Source organism: Phascolarctos cinereus, unplaced genomic scaffold (assembly GCF_003287225.1).
Source record: "Phascolarctos cinereus isolate Bilbo 61053 unplaced genomic scaffold, phaCin_HiC Scaffold_7;HRSCAF=346, whole genome shotgun sequence".
Taxonomy (NCBI): domain Eukaryota; kingdom Metazoa; phylum Chordata; class Mammalia; order Diprotodontia; family Phascolarctidae; genus Phascolarctos; species Phascolarctos cinereus.
Genome location: NW_027556180.1, coordinates 47,179,633 through 47,194,518, shown reverse-complemented (window position 1 = coordinate 47,194,518; position 14,886 = coordinate 47,179,633). Strand labels below are relative to the sequence as shown.

General features: G+C 36.7%; 1 protein-coding gene across 4 annotated transcripts in view; it reads right to left on the bottom strand.

Annotated features, from left to right (window-relative positions):
* Window positions 1-1,132: 1,132 nt before the first annotated feature.
* HLTF (helicase like transcription factor) overlaps window positions 1,133-14,886 on the bottom strand; it is a 35,532-nt gene continuing 21,778 nt past the window's right edge. For 2 of the 4 annotated variants that reach the window (XM_020980924.2, XM_020980926.2), the window contains 7 exons: window positions 13,644-13,768; window positions 12,750-12,928; window positions 10,545-10,670; window positions 9,953-10,065; window positions 9,508-9,688; window positions 5,607-5,687; window positions 2,511-4,762 (listed from right to left, as the gene is read on the bottom strand). In XM_020980924.2, coding sequence (XP_020836583.1) covers window positions 4,610-4,762; window positions 5,607-5,687; window positions 9,508-9,688; window positions 9,953-10,065; window positions 10,545-10,670; window positions 12,750-12,928; window positions 13,644-13,768 — 958 coding nt within the window. In that variant the 3' untranslated portion in view covers window positions 2,511-4,609. Of the gene's footprint in view, window positions 1,709-2,510; window positions 4,763-5,606; window positions 5,688-9,507; window positions 9,689-9,952; window positions 10,066-10,544; window positions 10,671-12,749; window positions 12,929-13,643; window positions 13,769-14,886 lie in introns of those variants that run through there. The other 2 variants (XM_020980925.2, XM_078147495.1) reach the window with 2 other exon arrangements.

Sequence of the window (14,886 nt, the reverse complement as noted above, 5' to 3'; positions counted from 1 at the left end):
TATTAACTCTAGGGTCTGTAAGAGTAGTCATAACAATGCCAACAGACTTTGGGCAGAATTAACTTTTACTATTAGAAATTAGCTTCCTTAGAATCCTAAAGTTAACTTGTCTGCAGTTTTTATTCTCCTACAAGAATACTGAACAGTTGTACTAGGTTGTAATTAATAACAATGGGCTAAAGAGGGCATGTAGGGCCTACAACTGAGTGGCCAACTGCCGTGCTTTGCTAGTTTGACCTGGTTTTTAATTTTCCCTTCTCTAGCTGTTATTTATTTCTCACTAATGAGTGCACTTACATCTCAGCTGTTTCAACTGTCCTTCAATTTGTAGCTTCTACTCTGCTGTGAGCTAAGAAAAGTGATGATAAGATTTAGAGCCATACGGGACCTCAAGGAACAAGGATCATCCTTGTTCAATCCCCTCATTCTATAGACAAGGAAACATGAGGTCCCAGCCAAAGGCTGGGTGGGTAAATACCAGAGATGGATCAATCAAGAGGATCAGAAATTTAGAAATGCCAAGAATGATGACTTTGAGCAACAGTCACGTTCTGGGGTGAAAAGGACAATAAAAGCTTTGCTTTAATGAATTACAATAAGATATGTTGCAAAGGCATTTCTTTACATGTATTACAGAAAGGGGTAGAGCACTACATGGAAGACGTTATGAAATGCATGAATTACAACACTCAGCTTTGTTATCCTCAGTGTGTTTGTGAAATGGATGGCTCAGAATAGGGTTATAAAGTCATTCAACATTATTTATCAAGCACCTACTATGTGCCAGGCACTGTGCTAGACACAAGTCACACAAGGGCAAACAATGAACAGGTATCTGCCCTTGAGGAATACATTCTTGCATTATCTGCTCTAGCAGTGTCTAAGCTATAATCTAGAGAACATCTTTGGCACACACCAGTAAAGTACTCTAAGTTGGTAGGTCTGTTTGTGAGATGTATAAAACCAAGAACACCACTTTCATATGAAAGATTTACCTCTTTTGCTTTCAAAGTGTAATCAAGCACTAGTTGTTACTTTTCTTTTAAAGAGAAAAATCAGATATTGAGAAACTGCCAAATTAGCTTTGGGGATTAATTTCAAGGATATAAAACATAAGCTGTTGGCTTGAAGATATGTTTTGCCACAGAGATGTTTATTAAGCTAGAATTATTAGTCCCCGACATGATAGGCACACACAGACAAAAAAAATGCTTGTCACTAAGTATCTATTAAGTACCTATGTGCGAGGCACAATGCTAAACACCGGTGATACAAAGAAAGGCGAAGACAGTGCGCCTGTCCTCAAGGAACATGCAGTCTAACGGAAACATTTTTTTGTGATTAATATCACACTCACATTCAACACACACCTTAGTTTCCAAGTCTATAAAAACTTTATTTTTAAGAATCGAAAAAGACAAACTAAGAAAAATCCATGGATATACGAAATAACTGGCTCCCACCCCACCCCACTCAAAAGCCTTGAGGCCACAGGTTCCCCACACCTGGCCTAGAAGAATGTTTTAATTATCTACTTGTTCCAAAGGGTAGATTAGCTGTTTTCTGTAATGAAGATTTCTTTCACATAAATGTCACTTGTTCTCCACTTAGCTTCATTCCCAAACTTATCTTTGGTAATAATGAGGTTTCTGGTCTTTAAAGTCAGATGACTTGAATGCAAACTCCATTTTGGTTTCACCCATCAGCTCTACACAAAAGGAAGAAACAGATTACAGTGCATTTCCTCTAAGCACACTAAGAAAAAATAGATAATTACCTCTTCATCTTTTGCTTTGACCTTTCTATTCATGAATTATATGATTAACCTTTAGCTTCGAATGAATTAGCTCCAATCCTCCATGAACTAAATCCTGGACAATCAGGAGAAATGAAACGGCTCACAAACCCCACCAGTGTCAGTGCGATAACACCCCCTCATCAGCAGGGAAAATAAGGATACAGAAGAATTCAAGCATTTTCCACCAAAACCCCTTGACCCTGTTCACTTCCCAGTTAGGTGTCAGCCCCAAGGGTGATGGTGCTTGCTAACACATGGCAGCCTGTGCCCACAGCTGCAGGGAGGAGCAGGCCCAGTAAACCTTTGTGCCTTGCCATCTCATTTCATCCTTCTATGGTTCTATATGATGGGCACATAGGCTGTCCTTATCTCAAAGTATGTCCTTAACTCAAGTATGAAGCAGTGAAGTGGGTGACTTGGACATGCAGCTGTGGACCCTGGGTAGTCCTCAGTCCAGGTGGCCATGAGCCACCTTCAGCAAAGAGTTCCATGGATCCCAGCCAAACCATCTGCACGGTCCAATGAGGAGGCCTCACTCTCAGCTCCTCACTCCTTTTTTTTTTACTCTGTGTTGGCAGAAATGGAAGAAGCCCGTGATTTATAAAACAGGCCTTACCTCCCTTAAATGTGAGATTTAATGATAAGGTTGTTGGCATTTTTGGGAAAAAAAAAATTACCACGACAAGTTACAGGAGTGAAGAGGCCAGTGGAATTAATTCTAACATTTTTATTGATTTTAAATGTAACACAGAAATCCAATCCAGATTACAAATGCATAGGGCATAGCATCTACCTTTTACAACAAAACTGTTCACAGTGAGCTTCTTCTGAATCACAGAAACTCAAACTGGCTCATAACACAGCACTAACTTAAGTTAAAATTCCAGTATCCATCCCCAAATTTCAAAGTAGTTTGCATATTTTCTTTAACAATACATTAAGGAAATATTTGTACTTTTGAAAGAACTCACCAAAATAAATATTGGAAATGAGGGAAAAGAAACTCAGCAAATGTTTGGGAAAGGAGACAAGGGAGTCCTTAACTTTACAGAAACTAGGAGGGAGAAGGAGTTGTACAAGTCAATCCAATTTTGTTCTGTAGGAAAATTCAGGTTCTGAGCTATGTTTCTAACTGCCCAAAGCTTCCATGGCCAAAGATCAGTAGAGCTTTCCCCAAGTCTGCCTCTTAAGCAGCTCCTGAAGGTTATGGATACAGCCTCTAACTCCCATTCCCTGACCCAGGGAGACATGCCATGAAGCTCCTAGTTTCATCTGATATGAACCAAATGCTTTTAACAATGGTAGAAGAAACTACACAGGATAATGCAAGCTTAGCTGCCAGCATACCTGACATGAGTCAATTCTAAATTTAGGTTTTAGGGAAGATTTACTCAACCTTAAAACATATATGCCACAACTTTAAACTGCCAGTAATCTTCCTTGCTTTTCAGTCAGGTGACACCAAATACTATAAGTAAAATCTAAGGTGCTTTTACATCTGTACCAAAAATGAATCCTTTTTCATCACGGTAATTAATGCATCTTCTCATTAAAAAAAAAAGTACATTCTCTAAACTATTTCCATATGGAAGTAACACTGACTATCTAAACCTGATCACTGAATTTCATATATGTGTGTGTGTGTGTGTGTGTGTGTGTGTGTGTGTGTGTGTGTGTGTGTGTGTGTGTATTTTAAAATAGCACTCAGAGGACCATCCAGAATTCTGTGACAACCATTAATAGTTTTCTTATTAACATAAAGTAATAAAGATGACTGGGTTTCTATGGGCATATGAGAATGAATTCTTAAAAGTTCCAAATGTTCTGATGTTATGAACATGCACAAGAGATTTATGAGGAATCAGGACCAAGATGTAATAGAATCACAGAACCTTAAAGGTGAATGGACCTTATTAGGTCAGGCCATCTAGTTCAACCATACACCCAAACATATTGCAATGTTACATCAAGCAGACTTCAGAATTAGAAAAGTTTACAAAGTTATTTTTCAAAAAAGCTTCATGAGTGAAAACTATCTACTTACAGGAATGTCTATTTTTAGCATTTCCATAATTTAAACTGTCAAATCAAATAAGGTGGAATGATTTTTCTCCCTGTATGTACGACCTAAGTACCAAGATAACATTTTAAACACTTCATGTAGTGCTACTTGACTATAATGGGGAATGTACTGCTATAACACAGTTTCTAAATTTTTTTTAACTACACACAATTAAGTTGTTGACCCAACACTTTGGCCTCTCATACAATTTGGCTCTGAATAAAGTACCAATGAATCAATTCACTGCACCTTCTGTGTATATTTCAATCTTGGGAATTAAATTTAGAGAGATTATTTGAATCTATTTCAAAAAAAAAAAAGAAAGCACAATGAGGAGACTGGAGTGAATAACAATAAGAGGTCAACATAGATCAACATAGAAAACAACTTATTTGCTCAAGAAGTGTAAAAGGCTTGACATTCTGTCAAAAGTGAAAAGGCTGTGTACCTGGTGAGAATTAGTTTAAGAATACTTAGGACAGGTATTATGAAAGTAGAATACTAAAGTAATTGTCTCCCATAAAATTATTTTAGGTCACTGTACACAGTAGTACTTATTGCTATTTGAACTATCATTAAGAACAAGTTCAGATTCAGAAGAGATAACATGTCAATTATCTTGTCACTAATAAAGTTGTTCTGTACCTTTTTAAGAAAGATACAAATCGCAGGCTCCAAATTACCTCTTCCAAAGATTTTGTAAATCTGTATTTGACCAGTTAAACTCACCTGGCCTAACACCATACAAATTACAAATCAATTAAAGTTTTGATTTCATTAATTTTAGCTTGTTTCATCTCACTAGCATTAGGCTTTTTGGTTCCAAAGGCTCCTGCAGCAAGTTCCCTCTTTTTGTTCTGTATTTTCAGCATATTTTCTTCCACAGAGTCCTTCACAATGAACTTAAAAAAAATAAAAACAAGAATTTTAAAAACCACACTTATTAAATTCACTAACGTGAAAACAAAACATTGCAGATTCTCTATCAAACGTTTCACTGTTGCATCACGTGGATGATTCTAAGGCAAATATGCAATCAAAATCTGAAGTTCCCACAGTCAATTTGAGAAACAATGAAATTATTTTTCAAAAATTGGGAAAACGTTTTCTAGTGCAGAAAATTTATTGTGATTTTTCACAAATATTTCACAACTTTAAGCTACGCATCATAAAGGCAAAGAAAGTAGCATGGTACCGGGAGAGAACTCTGACTCTGAAGTCAGAAGATGAGTAAATCCTGTCTCTGACCAGCTATGTGGCTTTAAGCAAATCATTTCTACTCATGGACCTCATTCCTCAGGTGTAAAATGGGGGAGGGAGGCCAATAGGAACAGAATGGGAGGGAGTGCATGACTAGGGTAAACGACTAGGGGATGTATGAAGTTTCCTTCTAGCTCTAGATGTGTGATCCTATCATCACATGGAATTATCACAGCAACTGGAGAAATTGGAAATTACTATACTCCTCCTCTTTTCTATTTATGGCATCATAATTAGGAAGTTGAGAATTAATTCTTTATGCTACTACTTAATATGATTCTCTATCAACTAAGTACTTGGCCTGAAGGCAGAAAGCAAACTGTAACTATGATGTCTGATAAAAACAACTTTATATTCAAAGGAGCAAACTCTCCAAGAGCCCCAATTCAGCGTACTACACTAAATAACAGCCAGTATGATCCTCTGAAAACAGAACGTATGATATTTTTAAAGACTAAGGAAACAATAAGCTGTACAAAACCAGACCTTTGTGATGACCACTTCCTGCTTCTGGCCAAGTCTGTGACATCTGTCAAAGCACTGATCTTCAGCAGCAGGATTCCAGGCCTGGCAAGAAGATGTTTTTAAGAATAGTTTGTTCTGATTGCTGTCTAGCTACTTTTTTTTCCCTACTCCTATTTTTCAAGGTCAAGTTCAAACTCCAGCCCTTCTGTGAAACCTACCTCATTCTCCTAGCACATATTAATCTCTGTAATGTCCAATTCCTTTCATACCTGCTATTGTATACGCTAACTGACCCAGTGCATCAAGATAAAATTAATGTGATACTGTTGTGCACACTGAATCGTTGTATCTGACACTCGGTAGTGCTTTAAATTTAAAGGTCTGCAAAGCACTTTACACCTATTATTTCATTTGTTCCTCAGCACCTTGATGAATTAAGTGACTAAACTTAAGAAAGTTAAGAAAAAAAAACCATCAGTAGGAGTAAAGAAATGGGGGAAAAGTTAAAAGTAAAAGGCATGGGGTTTTAAAAGTTCCAGTTTTTATGGATGGAATAGTTTAATGAAGAAGCTGGTATAGGTCAGAGGTGTTAAACACACAGCCCACAAGTCCTCTGAGTAGATGGTGAACTAGATTAAAATGTAACTGAGAAATATTTTTAAAAATAAAAATACACTGAAAACAAAAACTAAGTTAACATTGTGATCTGTTGGGATCTTTCTGTATGAATTAGTGATTCCTGTTTCTCCTCCTCAGTCTAGATGACAGATTCTCACCCCTTTTTAACAGACTAGGCAACTGCACATCTTGGAAAGGTCAGGGAACATGCCAGTGGTGGATCATACAATCCATGTCAGAGGCAGTGGTGGGACATTCAGCTAAATGACTACTGACCCCACTGCTCTTCCCATAATAGTTGGTTACCTCTCCAAAGAGTATATGATCATGTCTGGTAATATCAATATGCTCAAGGCTTTAGAGATATGATAAATAGATATTAGATGCTTTTGGGGGCTACACCCTGAAGACCTCTTGAAGACCACAAAACATCACAAGGTGCCCATACCAGAAAATGGACTGGATAGAAAGCAGGGCTGGGCCAACATGGCATTTCTTAGGTTATTATCTTATGTCTGTGTAACTGTTCTATTCACTGTAGAATTCTCTTACAATTGACCTCTTACATCTGTTAATCTGTAAAGAGGTTTTGTCTATTTTTATACATGGCACATCAAAGTATGTATGCATATTTACATAAATATATACATGGTAACATTTCTAGGGGTATGACTGTTGTTCTTCCTTTTCAAAGAGGACCAAAATGACATCACTATGTTAGAGTCAAGTTACAGTGCATCTGACTGTGGCTGATCAGAGGTGGTAATTAGGAAAAGCAGTATTATATTCTTTAAAAAGGCTATGCCTCATTAAGTATTAACAAACATTTTGGGGTTGGTGTTCAGTAATGTTTCCTGGTTTGCATTTAGTTTCTGGACATCCCCTTTTTTGTTAGTTTTTGCTTTTACTGCTACAATTTAGTTGGAGAGTTCCCTTTGGAACAGAAACAGAAAAATTCAAAGACATGCCTATCTGGGCAGCTTTCTGAAGAGGAAAGATTACCTTTTTCTATGACTATTTTCTCTTACTCCATTCGGGAGGAATTTTAAAGTCATTATATAGATGAGGTTTTTTTTATCTAGGAATATAAAAATCCTATGGCCACATGTTAGATTTGTTACTATACATCTGAGTCAGATAAATCTATACAGGATGAAGCTGTCTCTCTTTGATAGTTTCCAGCTCAATAGTGTCAAACTCAAATAGAAAGGGATCCTTAAAGGCTACACACTGGCTCAGAAAACTAAAAATTAACATTATCTATGCTGCATTGTGTTTTTATTTATTTTGTTAAACATTTGCCAATTACATTTTAATTTGGTTCTGGCTTTTTTGGGGGCTGCAAATTCTTGATATCTTTGTCGCATTTTTATCTGATGGGCTTCTAACACATTTAACTTCCTATGTTGTGTATTTTTCAGTAAACTATCAGATTATCTGTTTCTAACCCTATGTTCATTAAGAATTCAAAAGAACTTTAAAAAGTGAGTAGTGTATTTTAGGAGGCTAGACAATTAAAAGAAATTAAAACAATTTTGTGACTTTTTACCAAAAGTAAATTGCAAAATATGGTTTCCCTTTCATAATTTTGCAATTCTGATAATTGTTCTCTATTTTCCACTAAAATACGTGCCAAATTAAATCCTACCAGATAAAATAAACTTAGTACTGATGATTTTAACAAAAACACAATAAAATAAGGTAAATGAACCAGGATCAAAACATATTTAGTCCAATTTCTCACAACTTCTGTATCTCAATAATACAGTGATAATCAATGGCCATACTGCTAGTAGTGCAAGTTTGTACATCAAAATCTAAAATGTTCAACATACACTATTAAAGAAACTATCTTTTTATTTTACACCTACATTAACACGTAATACATACTTAATAGCAACCAGCGCAGAAAGTCATTGTGATTGTCCTCTGGCACTGCTCAACACCCAATAGCAAAGTAAAAGGTTGGTGACTCAAGGTTGAAAAGCTATAAGCCAAGGTAGGTGGGTTACCTGAGCACCCTTTAACAGGTGGCAATATTGTTGTTATTATTCACCCTTTAACAGGTGGCCATATTGTTGTTATCATTTTTAACATCCCTATCAAGACCTCTAAACCTGTAAGATTTCTTACTGTTGCCATTTAAAACACTAGAGAAACTACAGGACCAGGAGAATGGAGTAAGGTTGGAAAACTAGAAGTGAGGATGAAGATGAGATTAAGAAGAAGGAGGATGTATTGTGGTCAGGGGAATTTTAAGAGTTCTGGTTCTCAGAGATAAAATGGATGTCAGGGAGGCAGCAGGTGTAGGGATCAAGCTCTATGCTAAATACATAGCAATGCTGGATGTAAACTTTGCCTCAGACACTGGCTGCTGGCTTGCGCAACCTGTGCAAATCACTTCACCTTTCTCAATCAGATTTTCCTCATTTGCAAGAGATGGACAATAAGTAATACATATTTCACGGGTTTATCATAAGTAGATCAACTGAGTTAATCTGTATAACGTACTTTGCAAAGTGTTCAAGTGCTATATAGAGATCAGCTCTCTTATTATTACTGTGGTTTTGGAGTCCTGAGTTCAAAAATCCCATTCCACCACATATTACCCCAATGCAAACCCAAGCAAGGCACAACTTCTCTAGGTATCAGGTTCCTTTCTATAACAGGTGGGGTGGGGTAAACTAAATGACTTCTAGAGTCAGTTCTATCTTGAAATCCATGGTACTATTAGAACAAAAAAAGGTTGGTGACGTTTAAAAGAGTTAGCTTAAAAATTCCATTAAATCGGAACTCCATTTAAGAAATTCTACTTCACTTAAATATTCTTTCTATAAATGATGAAACTCCTGTAAAGCCCCTCCTCACCTTTGAATTTCCTCAATCAGTTTTTATGGTAGTATTACTTTTGTTTCCATTGGTTACTTTTAACTAAACAGTCCCTTAGAAAGCTCTTGAAAAGTTATTTGACTTAATCAGCCCTGCCAATTCATAGCTAGGTGACTTTTGAGTCATCTAATTGTCTGTTTCCTAATCCATTAAACAGTTAACATGCATTTATTATACTCAATGTTTATTAAGCACCTGTTATGCCTAAAGTACCATTTAAGTGCTGAGAATGCAGCCAGTCCCTTAATACCTGAGGCCCCTGTGGTATTTTGCAATTAGACAAACCAAAGTAAATGAAGAGTCATTCTACAATTGAAAGGTATGATCACTACCTTCTCAATAAAAATATTTGGTGTTTCCTCTATAATTCTGTTTAAAAAATGTCCCTGTCATGTAGATCGCTAAGATTACTTACTGGATCCATTAAAAATACTCGAGAGGCTGCACAGAGATTCAAACCAACTCCACCAGCTTTTAGAGAAAGAAGCATTATTGTGGGAGATCCTGCTTCGGTTTTCTGGAAACACTGAATTGATTCAACTCTCTTCTTCTGGGCCATGGAGCCATCCAAACGAGTAAACACAAACCCAGATGCTCTTTAAGAAAATTAAAAAAAAATTTACTGGATTGTTATTAACAACAGTCAAGTAATTATTTGCACACATGGCTTTTCTGATAAGTTCAGGATTTAAAACAATACTGTATGTTGTTACAAAAATTCCTAATTATAACTTGTACAAAAGTTAAATGGAAAGAAAATATATAAAATGGGTACACAATACTGTCTTTCTGATATAAATTTCATACAGCAAAACACTTAAAACCTTTTTACTCAAAGTGATAAACACTGTTCAACTTACTTAAGTGGTGTTTCTAATAAAGACAGGAAAGTTGTGAATTGTGAAACAACTAAACTTTTGATTTGGGGGTTCTTCTTTCTTAAGTCAATCAAAGCATGCATTAGAGCATTGATCTGAAAAAACAAAATTGTATGTAACCCATCAAATTCCACTTTGAACTGGCAAAAATTATGCTGTTAAAATTACTCTGAAAGTTCAATGCTTTAGTTACAAATGGGAAGCAAATATCTTTGGTATTTATCCTAATTTCAAAAACTCTCCAAATGTGTAATATATCATTAATATCACACTTTCTCTTTATATAAAAAAGCATCGGTAAGTATAAAAGCTAAAACAGAATAATTACACATCAATTACCCTTTCTTCACTGTTCTATTTCTTAGAAAATAATACTTGAAATCTAAAGTATAATAAATTATGTTTTTCTCCACCAAAAACCAACAAAAACTCACTTACCCCACACCCTCTTACTACTTATTAGAAGCATTAATGATAGGATAAAATTGTACTAATCTCCTAGTTCAAGTGCAAATGAATCAAACACAAATGTTTTTGTATGTGTAATACATTTATCAAAGTTTTTGAAAATTACCTTTGAACTGGACATCCATTCCAGATCAGTCTTTTTCTCAGCACTACAGTTCAATTCTTCTGGAGGGCATTCTACCAAATTTTCTGCTCGTAGGTCATTTCTGCATAAAGGGCATTTTGCATTTGGCTGTAAAACAGAAACATGTTCAGAGCTCTGAACATGCCTAAGAGATAAAGGTATTTTAATACCATCCCCTCTGCCCCCCTTTTTGTTAGGCCCTTGAGGCTATTTCTCTGAGAAGTGACTATTTAGTATTAATATGAAGATAGAGTATTGTATTAGTTTGGGGGTAGGGCCAAAGATCTTGAAGTAGTAAATACAGGGCAGATAAGTAAATTTCACAGGCTAGTCCTGAATTCAAAGACTCAATTTTTAAAAAAAATTATAGTTTTGAAAGGCACATGTTTATTAGAGCTACTTAGTCAAAACAATTTTGTCAAGTAAAAAAACTGGTTAAGATCTGTTAAATCTTACAAAGTTTTTCATTCAAGTGGAAGTGTTGTCTGCTTAATTACCTACCTAACTAACTACCTAAGAATGGACAAAATTTTATTTTAAACTACAAGATTAAAGCTGGTTGTATCCATACGCCCAGTTAAAACGAATCACTTATTTAAAGTTATCTTACATAGAAAATTTTTAACAAAATAAAAGAATCTGGATGTAAGGACATTACTAACCATCATTTTCCTAATAAGACACTTTTACTTTTAGAACAGAATACTGAATAGAGATCAATGCCACTGAAAAGTAAGAACTTTGGTTAAGTGATCAGACCAGAATTTTTTGAAAATGTTCCCATCTCCATTATCCTTCTCTGCTCTGCAGCCTGATTTCCCTCCCCCTCTCAGTAGTCCCTGACTGCACTGCCACATTTGACACAACTCTTCTTTCTGGATCCCTTCTCCTGCTGCCCTCACAGATGCCACATTCTTGTGGTTCTTCTAGCTTTGCTCCACCTCTTCACAATGATTTCACTCCCCTGGCTTCCACTGTCACCTTTCACATGTAGCTGTGTAAAGAGGCAGTATAGTGCAGTGGGAGGAATGACAGACTTGGAAGTCCCAAGAAAACAGTGCTCAAATTCCTCTTCCTGCATTACTAACTGGATGATCGTGTGAGCAGTTTCTTCAACTAAAATACAGGTAAATTAAGTTGAAGGAAAAATGTTAAACTAACTAAAAAATAAATAAATAAAATAAAATACAGGTAATAGTTATAGCACCTACTCCAGTACTGCTTTTGAAGATTAAATGATTATACACAATACTTTGCAAAAAAAAAGGTTCTACATAAATGTCAACTATTATGAATACCAGACCTGTACTTTTGACTGTCTGTAAGATATCCCTACTTGGATTAAACAAACGTGTATTAGGTGCTAACTAGGTGCAAGGTGCTGGGAATACAAAGGAACTCATCCTTGTTCACAAGGACCTTATTTCTATTTAAAAAAACAACACCGGGCAATTAGGTGGCACAGTGATTAGAGCTCTGGCCCTGGAGTCAGGAGGACCTGAGTTCAAATCCAGCCTCAGACACTTGACACTTACTAGCTGTGTCACCCTGGACAAGTCACTTAACCCTGATTGCCTCACCAAAAAGCAAAACAACAAACAACAAAACCCCAACACACATGCAAATAATACAACACATATAAAAGAACTGAAGGATAATACAGGGTGTCAGGAAAGGACTCACATCTACGGTGGCCCTTGAGCTAAGCTTTGAATGGAACTAGAGAGTTTAACAGGTAAATGAGGGAGGCACACTCCAGGTATGGGGGACAAGCTATGTATGCAAAGGTTCAGCCTGGAGATGAAGGCTGTGGAAGGTAGGTTTGGCTAGATCATGAAAAGTGGGGTGGGAATGGGGTATGGATTTCCTAACCATCTTTAGCCCATCATCCACTTAGACCTCTTGTCCTACCATTTTTCACCTTTTTAAAACATTTATTTTCTTTTCCGTACCAAATGTAAGCTCCGTGAGAACAGAGATTATCAAAACATTTTCTGCCCCAATTCTAGTACAATATTCTGCACAAAGTGTTTAATAAATATTTGCTTAATTGAATTTTGCTAGAACGGTAAAGTATGAACGGTTCATATTTAAATTATATTGTTTCATTCTCTAGAAAAAAGATCTACATGAAATTTTGACAAATTATCATCTGGTTAATTCAGTATGAAAGAAGCAAAAACTAACCCGCTCATTCTGAATTACTTGACAAATGCATGGTTTACAAAATACATGTGCACAGTGTGTTATCACAGGAATATTTAGAGAATCCAAGCAAATCGCACACTCTTCATCTGAGCCAGAGCTCAGAATTAACTTCATCTTGCTAATCAACTTCTTTCGTAGTTCTTCAGGTGTATCATCTCCTATGACAGTTGGGTACAGAAAGCAAATTAATTACACATAGCTACTCTTAATGAATGAAAAAGTTAACTTACAGGAATAGACTATGCTTTATCCTACTTCATAGATTGGGTCTATTATTTAAATTAGATAATGTAACAACACTAAATAGTACTCCCAAAACTAGGTAATGCACAAATAAAACATACTGTGCACAACCTACTCTACAGAAAAATTCAGAGAAAGGCAAATTCTATGTATTAGAGCAAGAAAGGATCCCAAAAATCATCTACTGCAATCCCCTCATTTTGTAAGTGGGGACACTGAGACCCAATGAGATCAAATGACTTGCTTGTGGTCACTAGAGGTTACAGGTAATAGATAAAGACTTGAAACCAGGGCTTGAGTCGAAGGCAAGTAAGTATTCCTTCAACTTATATGACACTGCCAGATACTGAACCCTTAGGGGGATCTTTTAAGCAATAACAGAAAAGCTTCATTAGTAATACCATTTCATCTACACTATGGCTCTGCAAAAAATTTTCAAATACATTACCAATGTGTTACCATATCTAAATTATATACTCAGGTCTACTGTGCATTCATGAAAAATAAAACAAAATATGATCATAACCAGTATTTCATAAGGAAAATGAAATGGTCACTTAAAGAATTCTGATTCTGAACAATGTATTTCTGATAAACTACAATAGTGTAAACCCAATTAAATTTACTAACCTGAGGGACCACTGGAAGATGCTGTATTTGTAAAGAGATGAGGATGACAACATAATTGTCTCAGTCTGAGCAAAAGGCCCAAGACATCTGCATAGTGTGCAAGCACAGTGCCTTCATTAAAATACCTAAAGATTATTAGAATAAAGTCAAAACACAACACATCATAAAGCAGTTGCAGTTGAATGACACACAAACTCTGCGTACAAGGCCTAAATGTGTGCACGCATGCATACACACACAAACGCACAAACTTCCTCAACCACACAACCATCCAATTCCATCATGCCTCTGTCATTTAATGTCACTTTGGCCTCATTATCTCGTAGGCTCATAAGCATAAACATAGAGCTCAGAGAGACCTCAATCTCACTTTAACAAATGAGAACAAAGTACACCTTAAGAGAGGTAGTGACATGCCCAGAGCCCCACAGTTAATCAGTGGCAGAGCTATAACTGTTGCCCAGGTCCTGAAGCCATTCTTTCCACTAGGTTTACTTCACAGAAGATCTACAACTTTCAGAACCCATTTCACTCAGATGCCTTCTCTATCTTCCACTTCCTTCCTCTTATCACCATCATCATCATCATCATCATCATCATCATCATCATCAGCTCACTTTTACATGTCACAGCATGGCAGAGTCTGTTCTGGAGGAAATCGCAGAGACTTCTAAAGCACCAGCCTCATCGTCTTACTTGGCACTCACCTCCTTCAAATCCTAGCCCCGTTATTCCTACCTGCCCCCTAGACTATCCTGGTGATCTTGCCAACTTGCTCAAGCACCAAAGGCATTCCCCATTTTCAGGGGATGCTTCGGGGCCCATGAGCTGAGCACTGCTAAGGAGGGAAGGGTCACTGCCCTGCCTCTTGGCCAGGTAGCCTCTGACCTCTCAGGAGTCAGCTTTTAGAGTTCATAATGCTTTCTTTGTCAGATGGAAACTTGCAAAGAAGCCAATCTAGACTTGAGGTCAGAAAAAGCTTCTAGCAATTAGATGATCTCTAAGTGAGATGAGAAGCTACTTATATAGTGTATAGAAGATGCTCTCTGAAACAGGAAGATCTGAGTTTCAAGTCCCATCAATGACACATATTGGCTACGCAATGGGTGTTCAGTGCACAGAAGCAAAGGTACAAAGTATCTTCAAAGGAGCTTTCTACACCCCTGAAATCACAGGTCTGGTCACTATCCCAACTCCAATGCTGAGCAGAAATGCTCAAACTAGATCACGGCAGGGAAAAAAT